General features: G+C 48.7%; 1 protein-coding gene across 6 annotated transcripts in view; it reads right to left on the bottom strand.

Moving 5' to 3' along the window:
• Positions 1-14954, bottom strand: part of MGA (MAX dimerization protein MGA) — a 155791-nt gene that overhangs the window by 15686 nt on the left and 125151 nt on the right. For all 6 annotated transcript variants that reach the window (XM_077264150.1, XM_077264160.1, XM_077264112.1 and 3 more), the window contains 2 exons: positions 7711-7893; positions 7515-7626 (listed from right to left, as the gene is read on the bottom strand). In XM_077264150.1, the coding sequence (XP_077120265.1) occupies positions 7515-7626; positions 7711-7893 (295 nt within the window). The remainder of the gene's footprint in view (positions 1-7514; positions 7627-7710; positions 7894-14954) is intronic.

Consider the following 14954-nt stretch of genomic DNA (forward strand, 5'->3'; position numbering starts at 1 on the left):
CCACTAATCCATCCATCTGGACAATCCAGGGTTGCACGGCACCCATCAGTAAAGAAGACTATACTTCATGTGTGTCTGGCTCCACTGCAACAGTTTCTGCTTGCACCATTTAGGGGCGGCTGAATAGTAAGTTTCTGCACTACTGCAAACCTCTGGAGCATCCTACACCTTAGAGGTTCTCAGGACTCCAGAGGCGCCAACAGCTTCAAATACCTGTTTTCTGCTTTGTAAATGGTACTTTAGCAGCTACTCTGTTAATCTGAAGAATTTGCCTGGCAGGAACCTTGCTCATTATGCCTTTATCTGCACAATCCTGTCTGAGCTTTGTATCAGCCACAAATCTCTTCACAGTAAGATGATCACGCTTACATTTTCATGAAATGTCTAAAGTTTAAAAAAAAAAAAAATGATCCTAGAAATATGCTATTACTTTATGAAATAGGAATACTTTAACTGTTCCTGACAAAGGTGTCAAGATCCATTTTTGGATCTGCAGCAGATCTGGTCCCTCAGATTAAAACTTTTTTCCTTTCAGGCCGTTGGGGGTTAATGCAGTTTTTCCCCCGCTGGCCTGCTGGTGTAATTGTATTGCTGCTGGATCAGCTGATGTGGATGGTGACCACTCCCACAATCCTTCAAGAAGTCACCTGATGCATCAGCTGACTGTCGGTGTTAAGAGAACATTCTACAGTGACCAAGCTGGAGAAAGGAGCTCTCTGGGTGCAGTTGTGCTTTTGCTGAGTTTGCTTATCCTTATCACATCAAACATGTTCAGGGCATCAGCACAAAGGGACAGACGGACGGTCCTTGCCATCCGACCCCTGGCTCACTCGACCCTAAAGAGCCAGACGTGCATGGTTGCAAGACAAAACCATTACCGGCCACAGGCCTTCTGATGCCAGCCTGAAGATCTGCGTGCAGACGACCAAAGGTTTGCACCCAGGTCCTCGATGTCTGTCTTCTATCTCAAGTCTGCAAAGAAGGATTTCGGATCTTCATGATCGGCATCTCCATCCAGGCAGTGAGGGGGCTCCTTTTAAAATAGAATAACATCCAATTCCCAGCCATACAGGAACTAATGCATTGTCCCTTACCATTTAATAGCTATCAGCGGGGGATGGGGCAAAATCACTCAATATTGCGTCTACTGCGCTCAAATGTGAGTAAACTGTGCCATCCGCAAGGCAGCTCTCTTCACAGCATAACTCACATTGACACATTATCTCTTTCTCTCTCTATATGCCTAGAACCAGGGAGCCTAACTCCTATTGTCCTACATTTTGCTTGCTCCACCTGTAATAAAAAGCTTTTCTGCCCGAATTGCAACCCATCTAATATGACACCTCAGGAGCCCCCCACTGCCCGAAGCGAGAGTGCGCCTCCCCCTGAATCTCTTCCTGTCAGTTGCTGACTTCACCAAGGTATCCCAGACCTTGGTCTCGGTCTTAGAATGACTGCTGAGGCCTGCCTCCGACACAGGACCCCCCCCCCCCCCCCCGATTGCTCAGCTCGGTGCTCCGGACACTGCAGTCCCTCAATCTCAGAAGGTTACACCACGAAGGCGTTCCAGGGGATTCTGAAAAGCATGCCCAAACTAGCACATCTTCTAGCTTCTCATTATCCTCTCTATCCGTCAGGATCCCTTCTCTCTCCCAACCTCCCTGATACAAAAGCTGTGCATGAGTAAGGGTACCGTTACACAAAACGATTTACCAACGATCACGACCAGCGATACGACCTGGCCGTGTGTCACACACACCGATCCAGCGATGACAGCGGGAGATCCAGCGACGAAATAAAGTTCCAAACGATCTGCTACGACGTACGATTCTCAGCGGGGTCCCTGATCGCTGCTGCGTGTCAGACACAGCGATATCGTATGGATATCGCTGGAACGTCACGGATCGTGCCGTCGTAGCGACAAAAGTGCCACTGTGAGACGGTACCCTAAGACCCCCATTCGGAGTCAGATTCCGATCTAGACTCCAAACAGATCTCCAAACTGCAGGACATGGTATATACTCTTAAGAAGCTGATTAACAGCTACAATCACATAGAGGATCCAGAAACATCTTCCTCTGAGCAGACTGCATCATTCAGAAAGACGAAGTGTCCTCCCCAAACCTTCGCCAACGATAAGGAGTTCAATGGAATCATCACTAGGGAATGGGAACACCCAGATAAGAGTTTCCAGAGAAGAAAACGCATGGACGTCTTGTATCCTTTTGCATCTGAACTGCTTCAGAAATAGGCGGAGTCTCCCCGAGTGGACCCCCCCCCCCCTCCGATCTCTTAGTTCATCACCAACACTATTCTTCCTCTTTCTGATGCAGCCACCTTAAACAGAGCCCTCTGACAGACACCGAAGCCCAAGCTAAATCAGTCTTTGAGGCCGTGGGCTTGGCCCTCTGCCAGTCCTTTACAACTACATGGGTAGCCAACTCCGTTTCGGCCTGGGCAACACAACTCTGCCAGGGTAACATGTCAGCCACCTCCAACTTCCGAGCTGGAGGACCTAATCTGTCATGGAGGGAAATATCTCCTCACAGACTTGCTCGACGCAGCCGCCTGTTACGCCCTGGCGGCCGGCAACATTATCATCCGCAGGGTCTTATGTTGAAGGCAAGGCACCTGGACACAGTTTCCAAAAGGTCCCTCACTAGCCTTCCTTTCCAGCGCTCACATCTGTTCGGAGAATTACATAAGAATTTCCAATGCCATGGGGGGAAGGTTGTCTATGTAAAAGTACTTCACTCCCTCAACAGAGGCCAAAACACCTTGTCCTAAACATGACAGTGCAGTTTCGTCCCTTTTGGAATCACAGAGGACTAAACACCTGCCTCCCAAAAGTCACACAGTGCAGTTTCGTCCCTTTTGGATATTCCCAGTCAAATCAAGACCAGTAACCGACAGAACAAATCTCCAGCCCGTCAAGAGGAAGAGGCCTTCCTTTAAACCAGCCTGCGTGAGCCCACCAGAGGTGGCCTTGGGAACTCTGATTCAACAGATTGTCCTCAGTATGACGGACCGCTCCCACCTGGGAAGCCTCTCAGGGTTGGAAGAGGTCTCTTTTATTTCTGGAGCAAAAGGATCTCAGTGATTGACGACACCTGAGTTCGAGACGTCGTTTCCCATGGTTACAAACTAGAATTTTTTTTGTTCCCTCACTTCCGTTAATGTGAGTCCCGCCCACCAAGGAACCATTCCCTTATTCCCGGGTTTTTAAAGACTATCAGCACCCTTCGAGGCAGGGGTTATTGTCCCTGTTAATTCATCAGAATGCTTTTCTGATTTTTATACAAACCTGTTCGTGGTTCCAAAGAAGGATGGCTCAGTTTGGCCCATATTGGATCTTAAGCTACTGAACAAACATGTTCGGCTACGCCACTTTAGAATGGAGTCACTTCGGTCGGTGATAGTCTCCGTGGAATAAGAGGAATTCTTATTTTTGGTTCAAGATGTCTACCTACATATTCCCATTTTTCCTTCTTATCAGAGACTTCTTCGGTTAGCAGTACAGCAATCACACTTTCAGATTACGGCGCTGCCACTAGGCCTAGCCGCTGCACCCAGGATCTTCACAAACATAATGGCAACAGTTATGGGCCTTTCTTCGGAGCAAAAGCATTCTCATCACCAATCATTTAGACGACATTCTGATTAAGGCTACGTCTTCCTCAGCATTTCATGACAGTCTACAGATCACTTTGGACGCCCTCTCCTGTCTAGGCTGGATAATCAACATTCCGAAGTAATCTCTGACCCCAGCGCAACGTATTTTTTGGGGGGAATGCTGTTCGACACCACGAAATTAAGTTTTTTTTCCTGCCTGTAGAGAAGCACTCAGTTCTATTACACAAGATTCTCTCCCTCAGAGGCACATCTCCTTATTCGCTCTGCTTCTGTATCAGCGTCCCAGGCAGGATGGTTGAGTCAATGGAAGTTGTTCAATTTGACCAGTTTCATACGTGTCCCCTTCAACCTCTTCGTCTATCAAGATAGAACAGATCGACTTGCTCCCTGGATCGACTAATCACATTTCCCTCCTGGATAAAGAAGTCCCTAGAATGGTGGACTCGATCACCCTTAGTCCATCACGCAAGATCTTTCCTACCACCACGTTGGAAGATTGTGATAACGAATGCCAATTTTCTCAGGTGGGGAGCAGTTTTTCAAAACTTAGCAGTCTAGTGCTGATGGATCACCCAGGAATGGTCTCTTCCCATCAACATTCTGCAACTCCGGCCAATATTTCTTGCTTTACATAACTGGCACAATTTTCTCCTCAACCATCCGATTTGGGTCCAAACCGCCAAAGCCACAGAGGTTACATACATAAACCACCAAGGATGAACCCAAAGTCTAGCAGTATTGTCAGAAGTGATGCGGTTTCTGTTATGGGCTGAGCACAACGTACCGATGATCTCAGCAGTACACATTCCAGGAGTGGACAAATGGACCACCAATTTTCTAAGCCGAGAGGGTCTTGCCACTGGCGAGTGGAGCCTGAATCAGTCAATCGTCCACAAGATTGGTCTCCAATCACGGACTCACGACGTCGACCTGATGAAGTCTAAACTGAAACACAAGATCCTGAGTTAGTCTCCAGATCACGCGACCTGCTAGCAATTGGTTACGACACCAGGTAATTCCTTAGTCTCAGTTCTCCCTACCGTACCTATGCCTTCCCTTGCCACTGATTAACAAGATGGTCAAGAAGATCAAGAAACAGGGAGTGCCCATTGTTATCATTGCTCCAGACTGGCCCAGAAGACCTCGATACGCAGAAGTAATCAACTTTCTCGCGGACACGCCATAGAAACTCGACCTTCTCTTCTAGGAAGTCTTCTTCCTTTTGCATTTACCACCGTGTAACATCCCTGCCGGCATCACTGCATGGCTTTCCATCTCCCATCAGGCAGATACACCATCTTACTTACCCCTCCGGATCATGATGTGAGTTCTGCCCTCTGCCTGCTCCATGCTGTGAACCTCATACCTCCTGCCTGCTGTTTCTACACTTCCTGGCTGTGTGCTTAGGGGGGGTGGCGCCGGCACTATCTGATTCTTATAGAGACAGTGTACACCTTCCTAAGGTGTCCCCAGCCAATTGCCAAGAGGCATCAGGTACTTAAGGCATCTCCACCCATAGGGAGATGACTGAGCAACAAACTCTCTTAGTCTGCGCTCTGCTACCGAGTTGCCAGGTCCTGTCCTCTTTTCTGCCTCTCAGGGGGCTGTATACCCAGACCCATTTCTGTACTGTTAGTGTCTTGTTTTCTGCCTCCCTGGGGGCTGCATATCCAGGTCTGAATCCTTTTTCCAGTACTTGTCCCCGTGTCCGTCCTTGTCTGTACTAAGGCCGTTTCTTGTACCTGTTCGTTCGTATCCTTGTCAGTTTCCTTCCCTCCTCAGCTGTGTGTAGCCTTGTGTCTACTCTACTCTGCTGTCCACGTTCTGCGGTTCTGCTCTCCACATCCTGCGGTTCTGCTCTGCTCTCTGCGTCCTGCTCTGCTCTCCTCCAGTCTGTTCCGTGCCCACCTGCCTGCCAGCCGAGCCCACCAGAGTACCAGTCGTGCCCATCTGTACTTGCCCGCACCTGTCCCTAGAGTTCCGTCCCCCAGTGGGATCAGCTGCTACAGCTAGACACCGCCCTGGAGTGGTACCTGGTAGGTATCTGCCGCACAAGCCTGACCTCCCCACTAGAGGCTCCAGTGAACACCAAGGTAGCTGCTTAGTCACGCCCCTCCAGGGTAGTCTGGTTTGTGGCACAGTGGGGCCACAATCCTCGTTCACGCCACCCAGTCAGGGCGCGAGCATTACACACCGTATGTGGAAAGCCTTTTTCTGCTGGTGCGAAACTAATTGGACCTCCCTGATCATCTTTCATCTGCCATCTATTTTGTCCTTCCTACAAATCGGGCCTGGAATCTTACCCGTCTCTCAGCTCGCTCAAGGGGCAAGTATCTGCCTTTTCCCTCCTCTTTCAAATCTAGCGTCTGGCCTGCAGATCAAGAGCTTCCTGCAAGGAGTCACGCACTCCACCCCCCTAAGGTAGAACCTTGGGTCCTCAATCTAGTGCTCGATGTTCTTCCAACAGTCACCATTCGAACCTCTGAGAAATTTCCCTTTCACTCGTTGCTTTCCTGGTGACCATCAATTCTATCAGACCAGTTTCTGAAACTCACAGCTCTCTTGCGGTTTCCCTTATCTAGTGTTCCACCATGACAAGGTATTGTAACGTTCTATCCCATCCGTCACTCATTTCCTGGAAAGTTGCTTTCCTGGTGACCATCACTTCTATCAGACCAGTTTCTGAAACTCACAGCTTTCTTGCCGTTCCCCTTATCTAGTGTTCCACCATGACAAGGTATTGTTACGTTCTATCCCATCCTTTCTCCTTTAGGTGGTTTCTGTATTTCAGCTCAATGAGGACATGTTCTTCTTTCTTTTGTCTGTCCAATTCTTATCCCCTCAAGAGAGGTCTCTAAACAAACAGGACCTGGTAAGAGCCCTCCGTCTCTACTTTTCCAGGACAGTACCCATCAGAAGTACGGACTCGCTATTCATAATTCCCAAAGGTCCTGAAAAAGGCTTGGGTGCTTCCAAATCTACCATTGCTCGCTGAGTTCGTTCTGCCATTCTTGAAGCCTACTGACTAAGTGACAGAAAGCGCCCACTTAGGGTCACCGTGAACTCCACTCGCGCAGTGGGGGCCTCCTGGACCATCTGCCACCAGACGTTGGGCTCACAGATTTGCAAAGCTGAATTTTTTCTTCTTTAACATAAAAAATAAACACCTTAAAAAGTTTGGTATAACCATAATAGACCTTGAGAATCAGGTTTCATACAATCATAGAATGTTAGAGTTGGAAGGGACCTCCAAGGTCATCGTGTCAAACCCCCTGCTCAATACAGGAGTCACTAAACCATCTCAGATAGATGTCTGTCCAGCCTCTGTTTGAAGACTTCCATTGAAGGAGAACTTACCACCTCTCGTGGCAGCCTGTTCCACTCAATGATCACCCTGACAGTCAAAAAGATTTTTCTAATATCTAATCTTTGTCTTCCCATTTCAGTTTCATTTCATTGCTTCTGGTGTTTCCATGTGCAAATGAGAATAAGAATGATCCCTCTACACTGTGACATCCCTTCAGATATTTGTAGACAGCTATTAAGTCTCCTCTTAGCCTTCTTTTTTGCAAGCTAAACATTTTAAGATTCTTTAGCCGTTCCTCGTAGGACATACTTTGCAGTCCACTCACAACCAGATAGCTCTTCTCTGAACTTGCTCCATTTTTTTCAATGTATTTTTAGGTTTCCATGTCATTTTTGCAGTTCAATAGAAGCCATAAAATTAAAACCCTAAGAGCAATTGCGGAATGATTATTTTTTTTTCACCATTTCAAATTGAATTTTTTTGTTCAATTTTTCAATACATTGGTAAAAATAATAGTGTCAATCGAAACACTATTACATCTACAAATAGTATATCTTCACAATATTCCACCAACCTGACAGATTAGAAACTTTCTTGACCAAAAGGTTTTGAGTTTGGGACAAGAGTGTCTTTTTTTTCATAAGTGTATCAGCGGCGTCCGTCAAATTCTCAATCTCATCTATGGCCTGAAAGGTAAAAGTAAAAGAAAGTAAGCATTTCTGGAAAACAGTAATCTGGACCGCTGCTATTTCAGAAGACATAGACAGGACCTGCTTTAAGATATAACTCTTTGAAACTTTAGGAAGGTTGTAAAGACAGAGAGCATTTCTCAGTTCATAGAAAAGATCCCTCATTTCACTTCGTCTCTTCCGCTCATTCGCTGTGTGGTTCCTACGATGAAATACGTTGCCACCCTCGTCTTCCACTGCTGAAGAAAGGTCCTCTCCATCCACCTTCATTATATCAAAATAATAAAGATCATTTTTATTATTATGGTTTGGTGTTGCTGTGATCCATAGTTATACGTTAATTATATGACTTCAGATAGTTTATAAGATCCAAAACATTTGAGTGGAAATGGGACAATAATCTAAAGGTGTTGTCCGATCTGATAAAAATCACAGAGTGATTGCAGACTTCTGAATCCTGACAGCATCCAGTGCACACAGAGTCAGGATTCACCGGTATTGACGGCGAGAGCCGGCCTACATGTGGTCACGTGCCAGCTAGACATGTCCAGCTTCTCTCAATTCACTTGCATTGGAAGAAACCAGGCATGTCTAATAAAAGAAAGTGACTAGAAGTATAAAAATCGCTTTCTCATGCAGACAATACTGGTGAGTCTTGATGGCGTGCACACTGCACACTGTCAGAATTCTGCAGTCACATAGCGGGACAGCAGACTTATCATAACAGACAACCCCTTTTAAGACCCTGTTCACATTAGACTAAAGTTGGCTGAACCTGCTAGTATCAGCAGGATCGACCAACAGTCTAATGTGTATAGGGGCCTTCTGACTCTCCCGAGAAATGATGATGAGGAGAAGGATCCAGCAAGTCCAATTTTGGATGACCAATAGTTTTGCTCCTTTTGATTCTGGCCGTGGTTGCCTAATAGAGAACATAAACATACATGTACATGTGCATGGGGAACTTCGGAGCTGCAAAACTGGACAAAATGAAGTTTGGAAAACAGCTCTCTTGTGTATAGAGGGATGTATTGGCCGAGTCGAGCATTCATGTTTCTGGCAAGGATGGAGAAAGAGGGATTTTTGGTACTCGCCACAAAATCTCTTTCTTGGAGCCTTCATTGGGGGACACAGGTATCCACGGGTCTATGCTGCTGTCGTTAGGAGGCTGACACTAGGCGAAAAAGGGAAATAGCTCCTCCTCGGCAGTATACACCCACTGAAAGGCACCAAGTACCTCAGTTAGTGTTAAAGCAGTAGGAGAAGCAACCAAAAACTCAACATATGCACCAACCCAACAAAGGCACATAAGCCCAAAAGCGGTACAAACAGTTAGGGAATGTGCCGTGTCCCCCAATGAAGGTTCCAAGAAAGATTTTACGGTGAGTACCAAAAATTCCTCTTTCTTTGTTGCTTCATTGGGGGACACAGGTAACCATGGGACGTTACAAAGCAGTCCCAAGGGTGGGAACGGAAAGAATGCAAAGAAAACAGACTTAGGTCAGCTGATGCGTAACCGCCACCTACAACACCTTCCTACCTTCCCAGGCCTGCATCAGATGAGGCATGGGTATAAACCCTGTAAAACCTCGCAAAGGTGTGCAACGGTGACCAGGTCATGGCCTTACAAATCTGTAAAGCCGAGGCCTGGTGACAAACAGCCCTGGAAGACTCCACCGCCCGAGTAGAGTGAGCCTTCACCCTCGGAGGAGGTTTGTCCTCTACCTGGTATGCCGCCAATATTGCCAAACGAATCCAACGGGCAATAGTGGACTTAGAAGCTGGGAACCCCTTACGACGACCTTCAGAGATGACTAAAAGGGCATCGGATTGACGAAAGGAAGAGGTCCTTGAAAGGTAGACTCGGATAGCTCTGAACAGATCCAGCTTGTGTAGGGATTTCTCCAGGGAATGGACTAGAGAGGGACATAGAGAAGGAAGGACAAGGTCTTCATTGATGTGAAATGAAGAGACCACCTTAGGTAGGAAGGAAGGAACAGGTCTGAGAACTACCTTGTCCTGCCATGTAGAATCAGGAACGGGGAGAGGCAGGATAATGCCGCTAACTCAAACTCTCCTGATGGACGTAATGGCAACTAATGAGGCAACTTTCCATGATAGGAGAAAAAACTAAATATCTTGAATGGGCTCAAAAGGAGTGCACTAGAGCGCGCAAAGGACAAGGTTAAGATACCATGGGTCTAGGAGAAGGTTAAGATACCATGGGTCTATCGGAGGACGATAAGGAGGTGCCAGGTTGGAGACTGCTTGAAGAAATGTCTTTACCTGGGAGCGGGAAGCCAGATTTAGCTGGAAAAGACTTGACAGAGCGGAAACCTACCGTTTAAGAGTATTGAGCAATAGACCCGAGTCAAGACCCGCTTGTAGAAAACCAAGGATGGAAGGAAGAGAAAAGGACCTAGGGACCAAACTGTTGTCCTCACTCTACCGGAAGAAGGCCTTCCAGTATCTGCAGATATGCGAGGATGCTGGTTTTCTCACCTTAATCATGGTCTGAATGAACTCGTGGGAAAAACCAGCCTCCCTCAGGACTGCGGCCTCAACGGCCATGCCGTTAAACTGAGAGTCTGAACTCTGGTGAAAAAGGGGGCCTTGTGAGAGAAGATGTGGACGGTCTGGAAGCCTCCAGGGAGCGTCCCATGAGTATGTTCATCAGCTCCGCGTACCAGGCCCGTCTTGGCCAGTCCGGAGCTATCAGGATTACAGGGATCCCTTCTGCATTTATCTTTTTCACGACCCTCGGAATTAAGCGGAGAGGCGGAAAAAGATAAGGCAGTTGGAACTGTGACCACGGGATTACCAGAGCATCGCAACCGATGGCTAGTGGATCGCGGGGGACCTGGCTACGAACTGAGGAACCTTGTAATTCATCCAAGACGCCATCAGGTTGACGTCCGGGGTGCCCCATCTCTGACAAATGTGGTTGAAGATGGCGGGGCTGAGAGACCACTTGCCCGTTGCAAGACCCTGACGGCTCAGAAAATCGAATGCCCAATTTTCTAGTCCCAGATTGTGAACTGCTGATATGGCGGGAACGTGACGTTCCGCCCATCGCAGAATCCTTGTTACCTCTACCATTACCTGTTTGATGCAAGTCCCACATTGAAGATTTATGTAAGCCACGACCGTGGCGTTGTTCGACTACATGTGGACCGGCTGGCCTGCGAGGAGAGTCTGCTAGTGGCGAAAGGCAAAGAAAATTGCCTTGATCTCCAGGAAATTGATGGGGAGAGCGGCTTCTTGGGCGTTCCAGCGGCCCTTTGCTGTGTGACAAAGAAAGACCGCTCCCCAACCGAGGAGACTGGCGTCGGTGTTGATGACCTGCCACCGGAGAGGAAGTAAGGACTTCTCTTGTGGGACTGATGCTGATACAGTCTCACAGGTCAGGGACTGCCTCACGTTAAGAGGAAGAATGGGCCAGTCCAGGGAGACGGTCCTCTTGTCCCAAGCCGACAAGAGGGACAGCTGAGGAGGATGGGTATGGAACTGGGCAAAAGCAACGGCTTCCATGGCGGCAATCATCTTCCCTGGAACACTCATGCAGGACCGTAGGGGGAGAGGAGCTGGTCATTTTAGAGTGCGGATCCCCTGGCAGAAGGATGAAAACTTCTCCTTTGGAAGGAAGACATGGGCTTGGGTCATGTCGAACCTCATACCCAGAAACCCCAGGTGCTGAGCTGGGGTGAGTGAGGACTTCTCTTTGTTGATAATCCTGCGAAGACGGACCAGAGTGTCCAGAGTGATCTGAAGACTTTGGCAGCAGTCTCGGCAGGATGGTCCCTTGATCAGAATACCGTCCAAGTAAGGAATTAGGAGAATCCCCTTGGAGTGAAGGATGGCCATGACCGCTGCCATGATCTTCGTGAACACTCAGGAGACAGAGGCCAGGCCGAAAGAAAGGGCTGCAAACTGATAATGATCCTCCTGGATCGCAAACCGTAGGAATTTCTGATGCTGAACACAAACAGGAATGTGATGATAAGCATCCTGATGATTACCGAACGTAGGGACTCCATCCTGAAACGGAGGATCCGAACGTGATGGTTCAGTCGTTTGAGGTCCAAAATCGGACAGAGCGATCTGTCTTTCTTTGGGACTACAAAAAGATTGGAGTAGAACCCTGAAAACAGTTTGTTCCGGGGACGGGTACGATTACTCCTGTGCTTATTAAAGAAGAGTCAGCCTGAAGAACCTCTGGGGCCTGAGACGGATGTCTTGGTGGGCGAGACAGAAAGAACCGTCTAAGTGACTCTCTGACCCAGGCATCGTCGACCACCGACAACCATGAGTCCCAGAAAAGAAGAAGCCAACCTACCACCCTGGAGAGATTCCTGGGTGGGGGAGACCCGTCATGCCGAGGAGAACCAGGTGGCGCGAGACCCTGAAGGCTTGGAAGAGCGACCCTTTGGTCGCCAGTGAGAAGCTGGTTTGAAGGACGGCTTCTTCCTTTCCCTTTGGGCAGAAGAGCGGTCCTGTTGTGAAGAGAAGAGACGAAAGTAAGGAAATTGAAGCGACCTTTTCCTATTAAAAGGGTGCTTAGGTTTGTACTAGGGAAGCAAGGTGCTTTTCCCACCAGTAGCATCCGAAATTATTTCATCCAGCTTGGACCAAAAAAGTCTAGAGCCTTGGAAGGAAAGACCAGTGAGGGACTTTTCTACGGTGGATCTGCATTCCACGCTTTCAACCAGAGAATGCGGCGTGTAGCAACAATGTTGCTGGTAGCCCTGGCAGAGCAACTAGCTGCATCTAAGGAAGCAGTCAAAAGATATTTGCCAGCATGGGCAATCTGATCTGCCAAATCTGACATCTCATTCGGAGGAGCTGCCGCTGGAATACCCTGACGAAGCTTTCTTGCCCAGGCAGACATGGACTTTGCCTCCCAGGTGGAGGCAAAAATGGGACAGGGAGGCGCCAGCTGCTTCAAAGTCTGACTTAGCCAAGGATGCAATTTGTCTGTCTGTAGAATCCTTAAGAGATGCACTGCCTGGTAGAGACAAGACTGTCTTGGAAGACAGGCGAGAAACCGGTGGATCCACATTAGGGGATTCTGCCCATTTACAAACGAGGTCTGGCCTAAAGTGATAGAGAATATCTAGCTGCTTCCTTCCTGGGAAGTGCTTTTCAGGGTGTTCCCGATGTTTAGATAAAATTGTCTCAAATTCTCTGTGACTAGGGAAATTCCAGGAAGGATGTTTTACTCGTTTGAAGGAAACGGAGTGCTCCTGAGCAGGTGCCTCGTAATCCTTTAGGTTCAAAGTTTGGGTAATTGCCAAGAAAAGGCTATTTACCATATCCAGCATCTTTGAGGTGTTACGTATCAGATTCAGACTGGGAATCCACATCCAACCCAAAAGCAGTCTCCGAGGAGGGGGCATGGGGTGAGGAATGCATCCAGGCGGATGCAGAGGGACCCGGAGAACAAAAGGAAGAACTGGAAAGAGCCTGCTTCTTTGCTTTGTAGCCGATTTGTCACGGTCAGGTGCATACAAATCACCACGAGAGGTGTTCGGAGCACTGGTGGCAGTAGACAACTGTGGAAGTCGCTCCAGGAGCTGGACCGGGGACCGTGAAACTTCTGTCAGGTCGGAGACTAACAAACATGGCAACAGCCCACTCCAGAGGGATGGGTGTGCTCTCATCACGGGCGTTATAGGGCTCCTGTGGGGCAGACATGGTGCAGGGGCTGCAGGACAGGCAGAAAGGCGAGGGCTGGCCTGAAGACTCTTTCTTTTGCAGAGGGCACAGGCGTGAATTAGGCTAGGTTCACATTGCGTTAATGCAGCCCGTTCAACACATGCGTTAAATGGGCTGCGTTAACTCAAGTGCCAACTTACCATCGCGCTAGCGCAGATAGAGCTAGCAGATGCTCTATCTGCGCTAGCTGACGGACCCGGAAATGCTGCAGCCCGCGTCCCAGGGTCCGTCACTCAATGACGGCACATAGCTAGCGCATGCCTATTTTGGGCATGCGCTAGCAATGCGCCCGAAATAGAGCTTAATGACAGCGTTAACGGACTGTGTTACACCACGTTATGCCGCGGTGTAACGCAGTCCGTCTAACGGACTGCCAGAACGTAATGTGAACCTAGCCTTACAGTAAGCTTAGAGGGGCAAGAAGAAGCCTCTCTAGGGCTGGGCATAAGTTAAGCCTTGGGGATACTGCTGAGGAAGAGCCAAGGAAAAAGGAAACAGAGCCTACCCGATGCCAGCGAAGACCAGCAGAAAGAATTGTGGAAGCTGTGTCTCCCTGTGAGCAGAGGGCCCGCAGAATATAGCTGTTTCCCCCGCGCTCAGAGTGTCCGCAGTCTTCAGAGAGAACAGGATATGGAGGCGTAAGAAAGCAGATGCAGTCTCGGCTGTGTCACCACACCCTGAAGTCTGCTGGCTGGTGAAAGAGAAAGCTATCATCCTATTGGCTGACACATCGGGGGCGCGAACAGCCAGGAAGGAGAAGCTCCGTGATAGGAGAGGAAAAAAACGTGCCGAAAAAACGCCTGGCTAGAAGAGGAGGAAGAAGCCTCCTATTGGACAAAAAGATTTAAAAAGCGCAGCGGTGACAAGGGGAAGGATAGTGTCCTTAAGTTCTGAGCCCGGTCAGAGGAAAAATGGCCGCGGCTGTACCCTACCACTAACACCACCCTGTGCCTTTGCAATTAAGGGGACAGTGCTCCCAGGGATGACACCTGCCGCTGAGGAGGGAAAGGAGGGAGATATACCTGTGCGGTGAGTCCCGATCCCTCTGCAGCGATGAAAATAACATCAGGAGCCCTCAGGGCGGGTGAGGGTCACTAGAATCGGTGATCCTCCTTCCCGCGCTGCCTCCAGATGGTGCAGAAAACAGCGTCAACCAAGGAGAGGGGTGGGGAGGGGAAAAAGCAGAGGATCAGCCACTGGAATCACCCTGAAACAGCCGTAAGGGTGACGGGATTAGGTCATACTTTGCGGGCCCGAGAGTGAGCGATGTGGGCAACACCACACTGCTCTCTCGGCCGCATACGTATGGGGAAAACAGGGTGAGAAATTGAACCCTGTTACCCTAAAAAAAGGAACCTGAAAAACAAAGGAAAAAGATTCAGGATATGTTTCCACGTTCAGTATTAGCTGCGGATTGGACGCTGCGTACAGCCGCAGCATCCAATCCGCAGTGGCCACAAGTTACAGCATAGTGAAGGGGATTTTATGAAATCCCATGTCCACTATGCAAGCAGGGACACCTCCAGCTTTCCTGCGAAACCTGACATGCGGCGCATCTTTCTAGACCGCAGCATGTCTATTTATCTTGCGGAGACGCTCAGTCTCCGCAA

The sequence above is a fragment of the Ranitomeya variabilis genome, chromosome 1 (genome assembly GCF_051348905.1).
Source record: "Ranitomeya variabilis isolate aRanVar5 chromosome 1, aRanVar5.hap1, whole genome shotgun sequence".
Classification (NCBI taxonomy): Eukaryota; Metazoa; Chordata; class Amphibia; order Anura; family Dendrobatidae; genus Ranitomeya; species Ranitomeya variabilis.